Below are 13703 nucleotides of genomic sequence, written 5' to 3' on the forward strand. Positions count from 1 at the left end.
AGGAAAGAATTTAAAGCTTTTAGCAAGGTTTTGGAATGAACTTACTATCAGCTAAAAGGAACTAGAGACGGGTGAAAACGAAGATGTATGCTCGTTAATTGAGGGGCCGCAAGAATGAAATTGGGAATTATAAAGCGCCAGTGACGTCAGCGTAACGCCGAGGACGAGATCGATCTCGACGTTATTTAAATCATGAGCCGTATTCACAACGCTCTTTGTTATTCTGCCCACGGTTCATGAGTTAGTATAGCATGGCGGTTGAAGGTCCTTTTGATTTAATGCAAAATCCCATTTTTTTCATTTTGCCGACGAAAGAATCGCGCCTTTTTGCATTAATTCTTGTGCAGGTTTTACGAGCAACATCCCATCTTTCCCATCGTCTCTTGTCCTGCCGGTGCCTGAGGAAGGAGCGCCATATGAACATTCGAGAGTTGACAAATTTCCCCCGAATAAAACCTTCATTTTTGTAGGAAAGTTATGCATACTTTCCCTTGAAAAAACTTGCAGATATTTTAGATTAAATGCGTACAATAATTGTGTGAAAGTTTCGGGAAAACTCAATAATAACCACCATTTTCTCAGAAAATTCGGTTTTTACTGGATGAAATTTGGCAAACGTCTGAGAGGCTATACGGCGTTTTTCCTTAGAACGGCAGTGTTTCTATTAGCTTAAGTATGTCCAAGGTGATCCTTTCTCAACGTTCATTGCTACTCTGTTCTTTTAAAGTCATTTGTTCGTTAAGTTTTCTGTCTGATGGATGCGAAATTTTGAAATGTTAAGTTTAACATCAAATGGACTGCATTTTGCAATTTGGAACTATAAATTCTAGCCCGGTTTAAAAACAACGTATGTGCCATTATTTTCTCTATGCACATAAGTGTTTTTCCAGATGAGCCAGAATTTATAGTTCCAAATCGCAAAATGCAGTCCAAATGATTCACAGTATCGGCAATACGCAGGTAATATTTATCGCGTTGGCATTTCATTGAATCTTGTCTTTATTCTTCCAGCTATGGATCTTGACCGTTTTCGTGATAGCCCTCGTGGCTATCGTCCGGAGCGATAGTTCCGAAGAATCCGGAAGCTACGAACACGGACACTACGGTGGTCACGGACATTACGGTGGTCACGGACACTACGGCGGACATGGACATTACGGTGGACATGGTGGACATTATGGCGGACACGGACACCATGGTGGATACGGGGGACATGGCGGATACGGTGGTGGACATGGCGGATACGGGGACATGGTGGATATGGAGGAAAATGGTGGATACGGTGGTTGGGGCTGGGGAAAACGATAATCTTTTTTCCTGTAAATTGTAAATAGTTGTATTATATAATTTATTTGTATCGATTCCTTGCTTTTGATTGAATTGAAGTGAACAAAGTCATATACAAGTTTTTATGTACAATACCTCGCTAAAAACTGGTAATAGAAATATACTTAAAATATTCTCGAGTGTACTGCTGTTTTATATTTTTCAAGTGATTGGTATTCCTCTCTTCCCACGTTAATTGCGTTCAAGTATTTGGCTACGTTTTTTCCCTTATTCAAGTTTTCCGCTCCAAATCCTATAAAATAGCATATTTCAATACCTTATTAACTTTGTATGAAGCTTTTTTCACGCTAATCACGCGTTTTTCGTAACATCTATTTGAATTTTTTTTTTAAATTAAGAGGAACAGTATAACTTTTTACAGATTATGCCATGTTTTTTTCTGAATACAAATATATGTCATTTTCAAACATTGCACTTTTTTAGTTCTGCACCGATTCGAAACGAATCGTTAAGATTGTTTCCTCTGTTCTTAACTTCTGCTTTAAAAAGTAGGTATGAATTTAATATAAAACTAGGAGAAAATAGTGTAACTTTATTTAAGTTAATCTGCCGGACATAGAAAGAACATCGTATGAATATTCGAATGTTGCCAAGTTTTCATATACCACCAAGGAAAATTTTGAATGTTTTCTCCCTAAATTTTTAAATGCACTTGATTCAATTTCGAACGAAATTCAGAATCAAAATTATCGAGTCTTTTAGAAAATTTCTATCCCACAAAAGGAAATACTTGGCGGCGAATATACATTTGCTTTATTTCCTTAGTAGGTAGTAGGTTTTCTTATGTTTCAAAGGGAAATAAGGAAACAACCTGAAATGAAGACGTTGATATGAACGAAAAAAAAGTGAGCTTCAATTAGGGCTGCAATTATTTGCACAAAAAATGCGATTATCAAATTACTTAAAGATTTAACTCCAAGTTTAGGAATTTTTCAAAATTTTGAGAACCACTACCGGCATACGACTTGCATATGCGGATCCAAAAATTTCAAACACAGGGAGCGTCCCCGGGGGGTTCCCTCCAGTGGTGTGGCGTGAATTGCGATGTATCGATTGTTATGCCATTTAAACTTATGGTAAAGAATCGATTATTAAGGTGCGCGACCTGCGAACACCCTGTTTTTCGATCCTTTTCCATAGGTTGTAAATGGCAGATCAATCGATATATCGCAAGTCACACCACGCCACTGGTTCTCTCCAGAAACAGTTCGGATTTTAAAGCATCTTATAGGCAGTTTATGTGAATTTCGTCATGAATAATTACCAAATCTAAGCGTACCCCTCTTCTTTCATCTGTTCCTTCCTTCTTTCTTTGTTCAATTTTTCTTCCTCCTTTTTTTCGGGCGAACGAGGGGAAAGTTCACCCCCTACGCCCCCCGGATCCGCTTATATTTCCTTTCAAAAGCAAGTTGAGCAAAGAGGAATGGACTTTTTTAAGTTCATTATAGAAATCTCATCTCTGCAAAAGCTTCCTTCTTACATTTAGGCATTTTAAATAGTAAGTCCACGCGTTTCAGCCCTATCTGATGAACTGTGTTTTTATAGAAGAGTCAATCTCTACATCGTGTGTTCAAAATCATTTCCCACGTCTGAGGTCTCAAACGAAATTGCCACGCCATGGCATCGCTACTTTTGCTGCAAAGCGCGGGCTGGCGTAATGGATACCTGATCTAGTGGTTTCGTATAGCTCGTGCCAGATTTGTCTTGGTTATTTTTGCTCTTGGAGCTTTGATGATGAACGGGAAATTGACCAAAATGAATCTGTATCAGGGGATTTCGGAGCCCTCCGTAAACCTAGGGGAGAAATCGGCCGGTTTTCTGAGGTCCAGTGTTTCCAATAGAAGACTCGGGTGAAAATACTGACTAACAAACTCCGCGGATTCAAAAAAAATAAATAAATAAAAAGAAAAAAAATTCAAAATTTAAATTACCTGTACCTTCCCGAGTCAAAAAATTTCCATATGATATGCAGTGATTTAACTTTTCGAAATTGGACTTGGTTTTGCTAAGTTAATGTGCAAGAGAATTGAAACAAAATAAACTGTGCACTGGAAAAAAAACACATTAGATCTAGAGTCCGGACTCTCGAAAACATTGACAAGAAAAAGAACTCTTGATTCAATCAGATTTAAGCTTAAATCAAGAACCAAGCCTCTTAATTTGAGCGGATTTCCTTTGATTTAAGCTTAAATCTGATTGAATCTAGAGTATTGTTTCTTGTCGATGTTTTTAAGAGTCTGGACTCTGGATCCAATGTGCTTTTTTTCCAGTGTGCATTATAGATTTGTGCTACGCCGATAAAAAATGTTGTGTTCTTGTATTACTTATGGTTAAAACACACATTGGTACACATTTTGTGTTGATTTTGGTACAGTTTGCGGTGAGTTTAGCGCAGAAAACAATGGAGAGACTGGTCAAATGCGTTCTTCCGATTGCGACGTCGGTATTCACCGCTCGTTCTTCATTAAATTTCTTCAAGATTATCATCCGGCATTTTCTCTTGAAATTGTAATCGAAGGCAAGGGTTATTTTCAGGGCCGGATTAAAGGGACGGCCACATGAGCCGCGGCCCATGGCGGCAAATCTAAGGGGCGGCAAAAATTTGCAATTTCTTAAAGTGTAGGTGTAAAAAAAATCGGATTTATAAAAACCAAATTACAAACGAGAAAAGGCGACAAAATCTGTCATTTCCTGAGAGTATAGTAATTTCTAATTTTGTCGTCTCTTAGTGATACAAGAGACAGCACCTTCAATAAGTCGAGTTAAGAGAGAGACCAAACACGCAATTTGGCCAGGAACGGCGCGACTTAGAGAGAAATGATAACGAGGACTTGAGATGAAAAGGAGAAGCCCTCGGCGCGGCGATCGGCATGTAACACATATTAGCGTCTACATTCCTTCAAGACTGCACGAATACTTCACGCATTGCATCAAACACAGTGCGGTCATTGCGGTCAGCGTGAAACGGATAGCGCCTACTAGAATGCAAGAATACTTCACGCATTGCGCCAAACACCGTGCGGTCAGCGTGAAACGCATAGCGCCTACAAGACCGCGTGAATACTTCACGCGTTGCGTCCAACACAGTGCGTTCAGCATCGGTCGGCGGAAACGCATAGCGCCTACAAGACTGTCGGAATACTTCACGCATTGTGCCAAACACGGTTCGGTCTGCGCGGCGCGGCGCGGCGGCGGAAGTTAAAATCATTGATCCACATTTATGTTTGTTCTTTCATAATTTTTTCGTTCATTTCTTATGAATGGAAGGTTTTGTCTACACAGAGATAGGTTTACGGAACTTAACTTTCGGGGGAGCAAGTACAATATCAGGGTTGCCGTGTTTTCAGTTTTGGAGTCCCCAACTTAAGTGGCAGCCCTGTCAATGTATTTGCTCCCTATCTTTGCATGGAGAGTTTGTCTTGGTGTAGAGGTGGACTCTCAGGATAGCGTGGGGTATCCCCTCCATTTCGGCCTCAACTTGAGAGCTTTTTTTGAGCTTGGGAGTTGATTTCAGAGAAAACCAGTGGCATTATCGTGTTTCTCGCGAACTTTTACACAAGAATCAACAGTCAAATAGCAAATTCCTCACACATGCAACATCTCCATTCACTGATCGCGATCTGTTTGTTTCAGCTGTGGCTCGTGGTCTCGCCTCCAATCGTTAAGTTAAGAAAAGTTAAGATAAGTTAAGCGCCCCGAAAGTTAAGATCGGTGACCCCCAGGAACTCAGAAGTTACGGACATGGGTGACAGCGGAGACACCGGCTGCACAGACACCGGCCACATCGGACACAACATGCATGGCCTCAGATTCGGGCATGACCTCGGATATAACATGCATGGCCTCGGATACAACATGCACGGCCCAGATACAACATACACGGCCCCGGATACAACATACACGGACACAGCAGGACACTCGAACCCGGATCCGATAAACCCTTTCGACCCCACATACATCGGGCCGCACTACGGAATTCACGATCCGGGATATCACACAAGAATGATGGATGAAAGTATGCTGATGTCCACGACCCCAGGGACGGGTAGAAGTTCTAGCGGACCGCAGAGCCAAACTACACAGGACCCCTGCATGAGCTGCTGTTTGTGTTGCTTTGGTCTAGTGACCATAGGGTTTCTTTTCTTTGTATTCTATACTTTAGTTTCCAGAGCGTCTTGAGTGACCATAATCGGACTCCATTTTGCAATTTGGGCCTATAGATTTTAGCCCGGTTTAAAAACAACGTATGTGCCATTAGTTACCCATGCGCCTAAGTGTTTTTCCATAAGAGCCAGACTTTATAGTTCCGAATTGCAAATGCAGTTCAATCGGTATATCAGTTTGTTGCACGCAAGAGATACAGGCACGTATACGCAGGTAAAACTTTCCTACTTTCTACAGGTAAAATTATATCAGACGTATCAAGAAAGTCCATAATCCTTGCTTAAATACGCAGTTTTCGTGGTTTTTAACACTTTTTTTTTAGATTTCACGTGTTTAAGTGTAGTTTTTCTTAGTCGCCTGCGGACAGATTTGCCTGTACTAGAGGACTGCGGCGCTAAAGAAGAACGCCGTAAGAAACATTCGAGAGTTGCCAAACTTCCCTTGGTATAACATGTATTTTTGACGACATTCATGCATATTTTTCCTTGAAAGTTTCGTAGAGCAGACTGCGAAAACTGCGACTTGAAAAACTGCTCTCAGACGCACAGTGGATCGAGTCCATTGGAGAGGTCAGAAATGAAATGTTTGACCAAAGTTCAAATTTTGATGTTTATTTCGTCAAATTTTAAATTTTAAGGGGTGTTCTCAGATGAAATTTTCACGAAAAAATCAATGGAACCACTTTTAGAACCTCAAAGTTTTGTATAAACAGAGTTATAAGTGTTTAAAGGTTTCCAAATTTTGTCTGACCTCTCCTATCGACTCAATCCACTGTAAGACGTGGGAAATTCGCAAAGGGCATGTTAAAAACTACAAAGATGGCGCGTACTAAGAAGAGATTTTCAGGTGCTAGGTCATTTTTCCTACATCAGGTTTTCCTAATACTTTTTTCCTACTCGTTTTTTGTCCCATTACAGTAAGTCCTACGAGTGAGATGTCCCACTGGCTTTTTTCCTAAGGGTGCTCGTCCTAATAATCCAATAATAATTGAAACGTAAACATGAGTAGAGTAGAGGGAAATTTTCCAGAAAGAGTAAAGTTTTCTCAGCGAGCCGAATGTAAGCGCGTGAACAGGAGACATCACAAGCTGAGCCTTCTATACCCTCAATGTAAGTAGGAGGATGAAGCTCCACTACTTACGGGCATGCGGCCACAACTTTAACTTGTGAGGTACCTATGTTGTTTTTTTACTTTCTCGATCCCCTACTTTTAAAATTGAATTTAGGACAAATGCCCCTAGGAAAAAAGCCAGTAGGACATCTCACTCGTAGGACTAACTGTGATGGGACAAAAACGAGTAGGAAAAAAGTATCAGGAAAAATTTCAGTAGGAAAAAATGTTTTAGGAAAAATGACTTGCCACCGATTTTCAGACTTTTTTGAAGTTCTAATCGTGAATTTCGAGAACATTTCCCTTCAGGAAGCCTGCTCACTTGCCCGCATCTCATGCGTGCAACTAAACTATTGGGCCGTTATTCAATGGATTCGCTATCCCGAAAGTCCAATTGGACGTTTATCAGAAAGGACTAAGTCACATCGAAATCAAACTGAGCAAAAGAGGTTTAAAGTTTTCTTCCTCCACTAAAATCAATGTCAAAGATTACGTTTATTGTTAGTTTTCATGTTCAAAATATTTTCTTTCAACTTTGAATTGTTAACAGGAGGATTGTGCGGCTAGTCGGGCATAAAACTACTCCTAAAATATGACTTGGTTCTTTCTTGTGCGATTCAGTGTAGTTGGAAGTGTTGAGATGTATGTTTTCTTTCCACGGAAAAAAAAAACTTCGGTTACATCCAGGATTAGTACCTGAAAACACGTTACTCCTTCCTTTTGACTGTATCCTACCAACGTACTTTTCCAATTTTTTGTTTGTGCCATAATTTTATTATTCTTTTTTACTCGGTGTATGTTTTGAAAGTATATAATTTTAAGTACAAATTTTGATTCTATCAATCGAAATCATATTTTTCTCTCCAACACATTTTACATGAAAAAACGATTCAAGTAACGGGAAGTTTGAAAACAGAGTCTCGTCACCGAGGTATCAACACGTACCCTTAACACTGATCAAATGGAACCGTAATCTCACATGGATTGATTTGAGGTACACTTGTATTTTGTGAGATTTGCAACTTTATTGTCGGGAAAAACCCATTATCAAATAATTATTTCTATTTTCGAGAAACTGTAAACTTTACGCAAACATTCTCATCTTGAATTTCATAGTTTTCACTTTACAATTTATTGCAAAAGAGAAGCACATCAGCACGGCGATGCTTAGTCGTACCTGTTTCATAAGTGTCAATCACAAATAGGTCATTTGTATTTCTGTATTTACATTTATTGTGTAATAAACCTTAATCATTCGGAATTCTTCAAACTTCACTTGAGTAAATCATTTTTACTACAATTTTGAAGAGAAGACATGAACGGGAGTGCTTACGGCCGTACCTCGTTCGTACAGTGTCTCATCACAAATTGTTGGAAATTTCCTACGTTCATTTTTATCAATTTATTCGATCTAAAAAAGAATCATCCACCCGTCGATTTCGCTGTTTCCATGGTGTTTCTCCTTAATAAAATTTGTCCATGTTCTTTCATTTTAAGGCTGAGAATAATTTTCACTAAGACAATAGACCGAATAAAAAATCCTAAAAAATCACCTACTAACTTCTCATCTAAAAACGTGGAAGGAAAACAAGAAGACTCCAGACTTTCTGATGACAAGCAACTTCAAAATTAATGTGTAAAGCTAAAAAGGGTAGATTTTCTAAAAGTCCTTTCAGTGATATTCTAATTCTCCTTTTTCAAAACGGGCGTATTTTTGCTAAAAAGAAATATGCACGAAAAATATAATCCAAAAGAAATCCGAGACACACACATCCTATGCGTATGGCTCCCTTGATTTGATTCATTTGCACGTTGTTCCGTTGGGCATAATAACGTTCAAGCGGATTTGTGAAAAACGGTTTAAAATAGATCAAGGTATTGTTTCCTTTTTGTGGATGTAGGTGAAATTTCTTTGAAAACTAGGATGAGAAGGTATCCGGAAACTTTCCTTATGGGTGTAATTTTTCGGGTAAAACGCATGGGAGTCGCCGAGCCAATCTAAAACGAAACTTGTTCTCTTGTGTGCAGTCGGACGACATATTCCCACTATGTACGACAACATAGTTCCCCCTACCACCTCAACGGTTGTCACAGTGTCGCGCCGCGCTGTCGCCAAAAATAGTGCACTTGACACATGCACCCGGCCCCGACCCGATACATCGAAACCCCCCCGTATCCCCGCGGCAAAAAAATCGCACTTCGATCCATCGAAACTATCGAAACAGGCTGCACTCACCCACATTCTCGGCGTCCAACATCACGGTCACTGAGCACTGAACTTGGGGGCGCTGAAAAAGGTGGCGGATTTACCAGCGGGCGTGCAATTGACTGCTTTTCTGTTGTTTTTTTCCCAACTTGCAGTTTCAAAGCGGGGTATGGGGGGTGGGCCCCCACCAAAACCCCCCTCCGCCCCCTCGGTCTGTCGGGAGGGCCTTCCGGAGCAATACGCGCCGAATTTAGCGTTCTATTTTTGCTACAGGATCCGATTGTGAATTTCATGCGTGGCTAAATATACGATCGATTGCTTTTCGAGTCTGTTTTTCTTGACGGCTCGGATGCCGAGTTCTTTGGCGTAGTTTGTAAGCTACTGTGAGATATTTTTATTTTTCCAGAAATCCCACAACGATGGTACACAGCTGAACAGCGCACAGTGGGCCGGAGACAGACACTGATTAGATAAATGGAGATGTTGCATGTGTGAGGAATTTGCGATTTGACTTTTGATTCTTGCTTAAAAGTTCGCGAGAAACACGATGGTGCCACTGGTTTTCTCTGAAATCAACTCACAAGCTCAAAAAAAGCTCTCAAGTTGAGGCCAAAATGGAGGGGATATCCCACGCTATCCTGAGAGTCCACCTCTACACTCAAGAACAAACTCTCCATGCAAAGATAGGGAGCAAATACATTGACAGGGTTGACACTTTATTTGGGGACTCCAAAACTGAAAACACGGCAACCCTGCTAATGTATTTGCTCCCTATCTTTGCATGGAGAGTTTGTCTTGATGTAGAGGTGGACTCTCAGGATGGCGTGGGATATCCCCTCCATTATGGCTTCAACTTGAGAGCTTTTTTGAGCTTGGGAGTTGATTTCAGAGAAAAGCAGTGGCACCATCGTGTTTCTTGCGAACTTTTACACAAGAATCAACAGTCAAATCGCAAATTCCTCACACATGCAACATCTCCATTTTCCTCTGAAACGAAACAAAAAGGTGGAAAACCTCTGCACTGAGACTTAAAACTAGTCACCGGGGTCACAGGGTCAAAGTGCCAAAGTTGAAAGGACATTGACCTTATGACCCACGATTCCGGCTGCACGTCGTGCAAGATTAATTGAAAAGAAAATGGTCAGGAGGTCACCGTCGGTTGATACGGTGTAGGGCGAAGGAAATTAATGACAGCCTCCAGTTTCCCCACTTTAAAAGTCTAGATAATCTTCAGTTAAAGAAATGTACCAAACTTTAAATTTGAAGGAAAAAATAATCTGGAAATTTGTCCCCTGCACGAAATATATTAGGCCTTCTAGAAAATGTGAAAACAAAAATGATGTTTTCTGATTTATTGTTAAAGATGAAGGACAGTTGAATCTTATCGGCTTAAGAAGTTGACGGATTCGAGAGTTATATGTACGCATTTGTTTCCTCTGAGCCTTCAGTGCCTTCACTGAGTAAAGTAGGCCATAAGATATCCTGCGCACGGTAATTTTGTTTCGATAAGAGGAAATTAGTCTATTTGATGCGTGAAATCTCGCTCAATTTCTTTGCCTGTCTAGAAACATACAAAGCACATGAGGCACTATTAGTTTGGACTAATTGAAAATTGGCAACGTCATGCTGGGGCGGATGTCAAACTTTCGATCTCGTTGAGTTGGAAGCGAATCAAAATTGCTTCGCTCAGTGGGTATAATGTTCGAAACTCGAGAAATGAACTGCTAATTTTTAGCCTCATTTCCTATATTATTGTATTTCTGTTTTTATTATAAAATGAACTAAAACTTGTATAAAAAACTTTAAACTTAAGACTTTAAACTTCATCACAAGGCATGAACTTATGAACCGTGGAACTTGTTTTCTTCACAAAATGTAGCGTATTAAGCCGGTGAACTCATCAAAAAGTTTCAAATTCAAGTTATGAGGGGAAAATTGGCATTTCTTATACCCATTGATGAATGTTTTGCGTGATTTTTAGATAAAAACTATGTTCTTTACAGGTCTAATCCTATGAAGGCTCATCAAGAAAATTTTCGAATTTTGCAAACCTGCGGCGTTTTGGCTGCCCTTCATTTTTGTTCTGATTTAGAAGTAGCTTTTTTATGCGTTTTTCATAAGATTATGCCTTAAAAAAAGAAATGAATTTTTTTAACGCAATTATATTTCACAACTGGATTTTCTAGTGATTCACTCGTGTGCTTGAATGGACAACATTATCTCCGTATTAAGTCACGCTTTGTAGGATGAAAAGCATTCATGATTTTTTAATGCATTTCATGATAATAAAATACAGAACAAGCATGTTTCTATTCAGAAATAAGAAACTGAATAAATAAACAAGGAAAAATAAGCACTACAACAAGACAGTTTTGTACAGTTGTCTGTTTGTATAGTAAGCTCGCATGAGATCAATGTTCGGTTCTTCTTATAGTGTGTGTAGAGTTGCATCTCGTGAAAAAGAAGGGGAATTTACGGACAGACTTTAAATGAAAGTAAGCTAACGGTGCTATGACTGCTGAGAGCGTGAAGGGCTTAGAAGAAGAGGCGCATAAGTGTAGTTTTTGCCGTTTAGAAAAACACATGTTTGAAGTTTCAAAATTACATGGATCCTTACGGCGGAAAGAAAGTATAAACTTACTTTTTGATGCTTAAAAATTGGAATTTGGGAGCGAATTTTTCACAGAATATGCATTAAAATTAGTTTTACCTGAAACCATTGATATCTTCATTTCTTCAATAACTGCACTTATGCGCCCTATCCTCCAAGCCCCTCAGATGATGTAGCGGACAATCCAAAGATACACCCTCTCTTAACCTGCAGAGCAACTTTGCCGTAAGCGTGCTAAGAAAAAACGCCGTATGAAAATTCGAGAGTTGCCAAATTTCCCCGGATAAAACATGTATTTTTTAGGAAAGTTACGCATATTTCTCTTTGAAATTTTCAGATATTTTAGATCTAATTGCGAACACAATTTTCTGAAAATTCTGGAAAATAATACTTCCGATTTCTCCAGTAATTTCGGTTTGTATCGGAGGAAACTTGGCAACGTCCGAAGGCTCATACGGCATTTTTCCTTGGCACGGCAGAATTATACAATATAGCTTCATTTTCGAAAGAAGGAGAAGTTACAGGCTTTGATCCTCAATGTCTCAATTTTGATTCATATATACGAGTAGACAGCTGGAATACTTCCAATAATCAACTTTCGACTGAAGAAAGACCGCGAAAAATAGTGTCCTTTTTTCGATTTAAAATTAAATTTTACATCACGAAAAACGATCCTTTGAAAAAAAGGATCTCAAATGACATCGTCTCTGATTTCGTGTGCAAAACATGTAGATTTGCAAGTGCGTCATTGACCCAGCTCTTGAAAAGTCACGCAAGTCACGAAATGGTGAAACGAGAGACCATTGCTGTATTACACAACTCATACGTACACGTAGTTTCCAGAATTTTCAAAATCGAGTCATCCAAGCAAAAAGGTACGTACAATCTATCTAATTGAAGAATATACGAAGTACGATTTATTAAAACTCATTACTTTTACACTGTCGCAACATCCATTAAAAGACCTCCTCGAACCTCAGCTAACGTAGAAAATCTCCATAGCCTGAAACTGAAACGATTTCACCAAACTCTCTATTACTGTATGATGAGTTTAATAAACAGCCGAGGTGGTAGGTATTCACTTTTATTCTATTTTATAAATATGAAGCTCAAGCTTTTCGGCTTCCGGCTATCTTCAGAGCGACGCTAAAAAGGACGAGACCCATAATAATACATGCATGACAGAGTCCGTATCGCTATGGAAACAATACGTACAATTTTTCGATTTTAAAATGAATTATTAAATTCATTTCTAATTTTAAACAGCAAACCGTCCAATTACAATGTAGGCAAATATGCTCTGTAAAATGTTCGATCCATCAATGATAAAGTCCAGAATATACAGCTCTGAGTGAAAATCCATCCCAAAATTACTTTAATTTTCATCAAACAGTCCCTGTAAAAGTTTGAAGAGGAAAAATGTTGTTGAAAATTATGGGCCGGTAGTCAAATTTCAGAACTGCGGTAATCTCTCGTAGTTTTTTTATTTCAAAGTGTTGAAAATTGCAGACATATTTTTTGCCAACATGCAAAACTTGGCAGGGTCTTCAAAATTTGGATATTTACCCGGGCAGGCTGATTGTAAAAATTTATACACAGAGAGATAGACAAAGAAGACATATATATGTGTGTTCCTCATAGCTCCTATTGATTCCATTTATTTGAGGCACACAGAGAGAAATTTTAACACGAAAGTTTCGTTAGTATGGGAAGTAAAACACAAAATAAATGTTGCCAATTTTCTGGATCCACCAATTGTGAATACCAACGTTGCAATCGGAGATTTTTAAACATAAAAGTACTCAACGGCAATTCTTTTAAACTGCCGTGATTTTTCTGCTCCATGCAAAGAAAATTCTGCATAAACTTTAAGGAATGCTGTCAATGTGTTCTCCTTTAAAAAAATAACATAGAGGCGGAGATTTTCAGACACCGCAAACGCAAACGAGATATGTGATTGCGGACTTACGCCGTCGATTTGTGTTCTTGTGTTACTTTTGGTTAATATAGGAAGTGAAACATAAACCAACACAAATTTTGTGTTGATTTTGGTACAGTTTGAGGTGAAATTAACGCAGAAAAAAAATGGAGAGACTCGGAAAATGCATTCCTCCCTGGTAAAAATTGGCAATAGGAGCTGCGTTTCAAAATACCATAGGAGTTCTTATAGCCGACTGAAGAAGGCGATAGAAAATCATATAGTTGGCTGTAGAATGCGGAGGAAATCATACGGCCGGGCTATACGAAGCGATAAAAAATTATGCA

At 39.2% G+C, this 13703-nt stretch overlaps 3 protein-coding genes across 9 annotated transcripts in view; all 3 read left to right on the forward strand.

The window, feature by feature from the left end:
- The window catches only part of LOC109035187 (uncharacterized), a 228893-nt gene that overhangs the window by 57315 nt on the left and 157875 nt on the right, over nt 1-13703 (forward strand). The gene's annotated exons all lie outside the window — the stretch shown is intronic.
- On the forward strand, nt 4955-7602 carry LOC140225408 (uncharacterized). The gene is made up of 2 exons (XM_072304239.1): nt 4955-6357; nt 6884-7602. The coding sequence occupies exon 1, from the start codon at nt 5089-5091 to the stop codon at nt 5524-5526; it is 438 nt and encodes a 145-aa protein (XP_072160340.1). The 5' UTR covers nt 4955-5088; the 3' UTR covers nt 5527-6357; nt 6884-7602.
- The window catches only part of LOC140225517 (synaptic vesicle glycoprotein 2C), a 31683-nt gene continuing 30268 nt past the window's right edge, over nt 12289-13703 (forward strand). Inside the window, exon 1 of the mRNA XM_072304691.1 lies at nt 12289-12313. The gene's annotated coding sequence lies outside the window, so the exon portion shown is untranslated. The remainder of the gene's footprint in view (nt 12314-13703) is intronic.

The sequence above is a fragment of the Bemisia tabaci genome, chromosome 9 (assembly GCF_918797505.1).
Source record: "Bemisia tabaci chromosome 9, PGI_BMITA_v3".
Lineage (NCBI taxonomy): Eukaryota > Metazoa > Arthropoda > Insecta > Hemiptera > Aleyrodidae > Bemisia > Bemisia tabaci.